Below are 4,853 nucleotides of genomic sequence, written 5' to 3' on the forward strand. Positions count from 1 at the left end.
ATATGGTTAACATTAAGGTTATATTTTTGAAGCTCTAAACTCCACCTTAGAATTCTCTGGTTCTTGCAACTCATTTTAGATATGAATGTTAAAGGATTATGATCCGTATAAATCTTTACAGCTTCCTTAGTAGGATATAAATATACTTCAAAGTGCCTCAAAGCTAAAATTAGAGCAAGTGTCTCTTTCTCTATGGTAGAGTAATTTCTTTGATGCTTATTAAATTTCTTAGAAAAATAACCAACTGGATGATCAATGCCAGCTGTATCAGCCTGACATAACACAGCCCCAGCCCCATTGTCACTAGCGTCTACATAGAGCGTGAAATTCTTGTCAAAATCAGGTGAGATGAGGATAGGTGAGGCTATCAACATGGCTTTAATCGTCTTGAATGCATTTTCACACGAATTTGACCAAGTAAACTTAACCGCTTTCTTTAATAATTCAGTTAATGGAGCAACAATATCAGAAAAATTCATCACAAACCTTCTATAATAGCCAGCCATGCCGAGAAATCTCATCACCTCTCTCTTCGATTTTGGTGCTGGATATTTATCAATGGCATCAATCTTGCTATTCAAAGGCTTAACTTGTCCTTGGCCAACAGTATATCCTAGGTAAGTGACGCGTGCATGAGCGAAATCACTCTTGGCAAGGTTTACCGTTAGGTTAGCTGCGGTGAGCCTTTCAAACAGTGCCTGCAGCCTCTCCAGATGCTCCATCCAGGTTTCACTAAAAATTACTATATCATCCAGATAAGCTTTACATCCATCCAATCCTGAAATTAGACCATTAATTAAACGCTGGAAGGTTGCGGGAGCTGTTTTTAAACCAAACGGCATTACACAGTATTGAAAAAGTCCCTCTGGTGTCACAAATGAAGATATTTCTTTCGCTCTTTCAGTCAAGGGAATCTGCCAGTAACCCTTTAACATGTCTATCTTGGTTACATACTTTGCCTTGCCCACCTGGTCAATACAATCATCAATACGAGGTATAGGATAAGAATCATCCCTAGTTAGAGTATTCACCTTCCTGAAGTCTGTACAGAATCGAATTCCTCCATCAGCCTTAGGTACTAAAATACATGGGGAACTCCAGGCACTCACACTAGGCTCAATGATTCCATTTTCCAACATATATCGGATCTCATCTCTCAACTGGCTACATTTTGTGGGATTAACTCTGTATGGATGTTGTTTTATTGGGCCTTTACCACCAACATCTATATCATGATACATTAGACTAGTGCGACCCGGAACATCAGAAAATAGAGATGAAAATTCCAAAATTAATTCAGTTAATTGCTGCTGTTTATATAAATCAAGATGTCCAAGCTTACTTTCTAAATTATTAAGAACATCTGAATTAACCAATTTAGAGTGAGGTACATTGAAAAGAGGATCATGGTCATTCTCGTGATCATTACTTATTACGTTCTTCACTTCATTAAGCATGATTACATTACCATCTTTACATTTTCTTATAGGTGGCTCTTTTCGTTCTACATACTTCTTTATCTGATTAACATGGCAAAGTCGTGACTGTTTACGTTTACCAGGAGTTTGAATAACATAATTAAGGTCACTTAGCTTTTTCTCCACAATACAAGGTCCAAAATAGCGAGCCTTCAGTGATTGCCCAGGGACGGGTAGAAAGACGAGTACCTTTTCTCCTGGTGAAAATGATCGTGACTGAGCATCTCTGTCGTACCACATCTTCATCCGTCTCTGTGCCTCACCGAGATTCGCTCTTGCCAGCTCACAAACTCTGTTAAGTTTCAATCGAAAATCCATTACATGATTCAGTACATCAGATTTATCATCATTATTTAGCCATCTTTCTTTTAACATCTTGAGCGGACCTCTTACCTCATGGCCAAACACAAGCTCAAATGGGCTAAACCCCAGTGTATCCTGTACACACTCCCTAATGGCAAACAACAAGAGTGGAACCATTTCATCCCACTGTTCCTCCGTCTCATGGCAGTAAATCCGTACCATATTTTTTAATGTCTGGTGGAACCTCTCCAGTGCGCCCTGCGACTCTGGGTGATAAGCGCTTGACACCTGATGCTGTATGCCCATCCGTCGCATGGCTGACTGGAACACTTTAGAAAGGAAGTTACTGCCCTGATCGGACTGAATCACCCTAGGTAACCCATATGTACAAAAGAATTTCATTAGTTCCTTGACAATTCTATTCCCACTAATATTACGTAAGGGAATCGCCTCAGGATACCGAGTGTTAGAACACATGATAGTGAGGAGGTAATTATTCCCAGACTTTGTTTTGGGGAGTGGGCCAACGCAGTCTATAATTACGTGACTGAAAGGTTCAGAGATCGCAGGAATCGGATACAAGGGTGCAACAGGAATTTTCTGATTAGGCTTTCCCACGACCTGACATTTATGACACGATTTACAATACTTTACTACATCTTTGCGTAGTCCCGGCCAATAAAAATGGCTCATTATTTTTCTACACGTTTTATTAATACCCATGTGACCTGACAACGGTGAATCATGTGCAAGGCTGAGGATCTGTGATCTATAGGGGACTGGAACAACGACCTGGTGTATTACCTGCCACTCGTCTCCTGCACCCACGTGGCGAGGCCTCCATTTTCTCATCAAGATGCCATCCTTCTTATAGTAACCCGTAGGTACTCCTGACACCTCAGCTTCTGACCAAGCTAATTCAGCAATTTTACACAGTTCTGCGTCACATTTTTGCTGATCTACAAGCCTCCCTTTGTCAACAGAGAAACCACTTAGCTTGTTCTCTCTAACACCAGTCTTGTGGCTAAACAATGAGGCTATCTCATCACCACTCACATCAGTTCCATCACCACATACCTTGTCATTATTAGACGCACACTCACTCACGCGTACTTTCTTGTGAGTATCATGGGCAGGTTTATGTTCAACACGCCCATGAATCTTCATGGCCCTCGTGACCGCACAGGCAGGGAACACATCCATCACATCCTCTGCCACCTCTTTACCGCTGTTTAGGTCTGGAGTTCTTAGAATTGCAACATTAGTTTTGGTTTTAACAAATACCCTATCTCCTGCCAAGTCATTTGCCAATATAAATGATACACCTTCTATGGGTAATTTAGGCACCACTCCCACAGTTACGTCTTTATCAAAGAAATCCGTTTTGAGATGAACCTTATACAGTGGAGCAGTCAGATGCCCGCACTCAATACCAACTATGACGACATTAGCGTCAGGAGTCTTCCCCGCTAGTGGCAATACACCTTCTAAGAGCAGTGACTGTATCGCTGCTGTATCTCTCAATATTACAATAGGCTTCTCACCACCTTCATCACCCGCCAGGGATACACTTCCTTCTGAGCAAAATGGCTTAAATTCATCCCTTACATTTCTCATTTGATCTGTATCATGAAGCAAATTGACTTCTACTGGACGTTTTACATCCTTAAATCTAGTACTGGCAAGAGCTATTGGAACGTCCTTGGACTTTTTATCTTTTAAAAACCAGCAGTTTTTAATACTATGACCCAGCAATTTGCAATTAAAACATCTAACTGATTTATTTCTATCGGTAGTGGGGTTATGACTATGGCTAGGGGTGTCTTTCTTATCACCTTTAAATTCATTCTTACCTGTCGGTGGACTGGGTTGTGGTTTTACAATAGTTCTCGAACTCTCAACACTTTTGTGTATCAAAGCATAATCCTCTGCCATTCTGGCAGCATCATCTAGCACTTTTACCCTGTTTTCATTTAAATATACCTTAATTCGGTCAGGTAAACACCTCTTAAATTCTTCTATCAGAAATAATTGGTACAATTTATCATAATCATTGTTCACTTTATCACTCTCACACCAACGATTCAGCAAAGCCTCTTTCTCTCTTGCAAAATCTAGAAAACTTTGATTCTCTCTCTTCCGCAGATTACGGAACTTTAACCGATAGGCTTCCGGTACCATTTCATATCCTTTCAACACAGCCATCTTCACTTTGTCATAGTCACGGCAATCTGACACAGACATTGACATATAAATTTCCTGAGCTTTACCAACTAGAACAGATTGAAGCAGCACCGTCCATTGTTCTTTAGGCCAATCAGAACTAATTGCTATTTTCTCAAAATATCGAAAATAATTATCCACAGCATTTTCTTGGAATGGGGGAACCAATTTTGCATTAGCAGTAATGTTAAAAGGAGCGGCAGCAGGTGCTGTCCCTCGGAGTTCTAGCTCTTTTAATTTAATTTCTCGTTGTATATCTAACTCACGCATGCGGTACTCATTTTGTAGTTCAAGCTCCCTTATCCTAACCATATCGCTATCATTTTCTAAATTCTCAAGTGCATTGGTGTCTAGCAATCCATCATCTACCATAAATTTAATTAACTCATTTCTAATCTGAAATTTAAATGAACTCCTCTTTACGCTGAATTCAAGTTTTTCGGCAACTTTTAGCAAATCGGTCTTTTTCAAATCCATCAAAGTCTCCACTGTAGGTGACTCAAGGAATTGTTCTACGTCAAAAGGCATTTTGAAAATCTTTCACCTTTAGATAAATTAACAATTGAAATATTTCCACACTGTTTGTCGTTTAACGTAATCTAAACAAAAGAAAAAAGAAATCCCGGTCAGGCCCCCAATTTTGTTACGTAGCTTTTGTTCTTTAGCAATGACATCGGTTGTTCCAGAACAGGGTGCATAACGGAACCCAATCTAAGTAAAATAAATTGATGTCAAGTATGATCGAAAGAGTAATTATCTTTTTGTTCCTTTTAGATTACTATTATATTTCCTTCAATATTCATTTGTATATAGATGTCCTTATTTTCAACTTTGTTGCAATCACTGACG

At 39.6% G+C, this 4,853-nt stretch overlaps 1 protein-coding gene across 1 annotated transcript in view; it reads right to left on the reverse strand.

The window, feature by feature from the left end:
* The window catches only part of LOC147468772 (uncharacterized), a 4,578-nt gene extending 46 nt beyond the window's left edge, over window positions 1–4,532 (reverse strand). Inside the window, exon 1 of the mRNA XM_086552355.1 lies at window positions 1–4,532. This exon is cut by the window's left edge and continues 46 nt beyond it. Coding sequence (XP_086408481.1) covers window positions 1–4,532 — 4,532 coding nt within the window.
* Between the last annotated feature and the right edge of the window lie 321 nt (window positions 4,533–4,853).

This window comes from Penaeus japonicus, unplaced genomic scaffold, assembly GCF_977035675.1.
Source record: "Penaeus japonicus unplaced genomic scaffold, GWHDUDI00000001_assembly GWHDUDI00000026, whole genome shotgun sequence".
Lineage (NCBI taxonomy): Eukaryota > Metazoa > Arthropoda > Malacostraca > Decapoda > Penaeidae > Penaeus > Penaeus japonicus.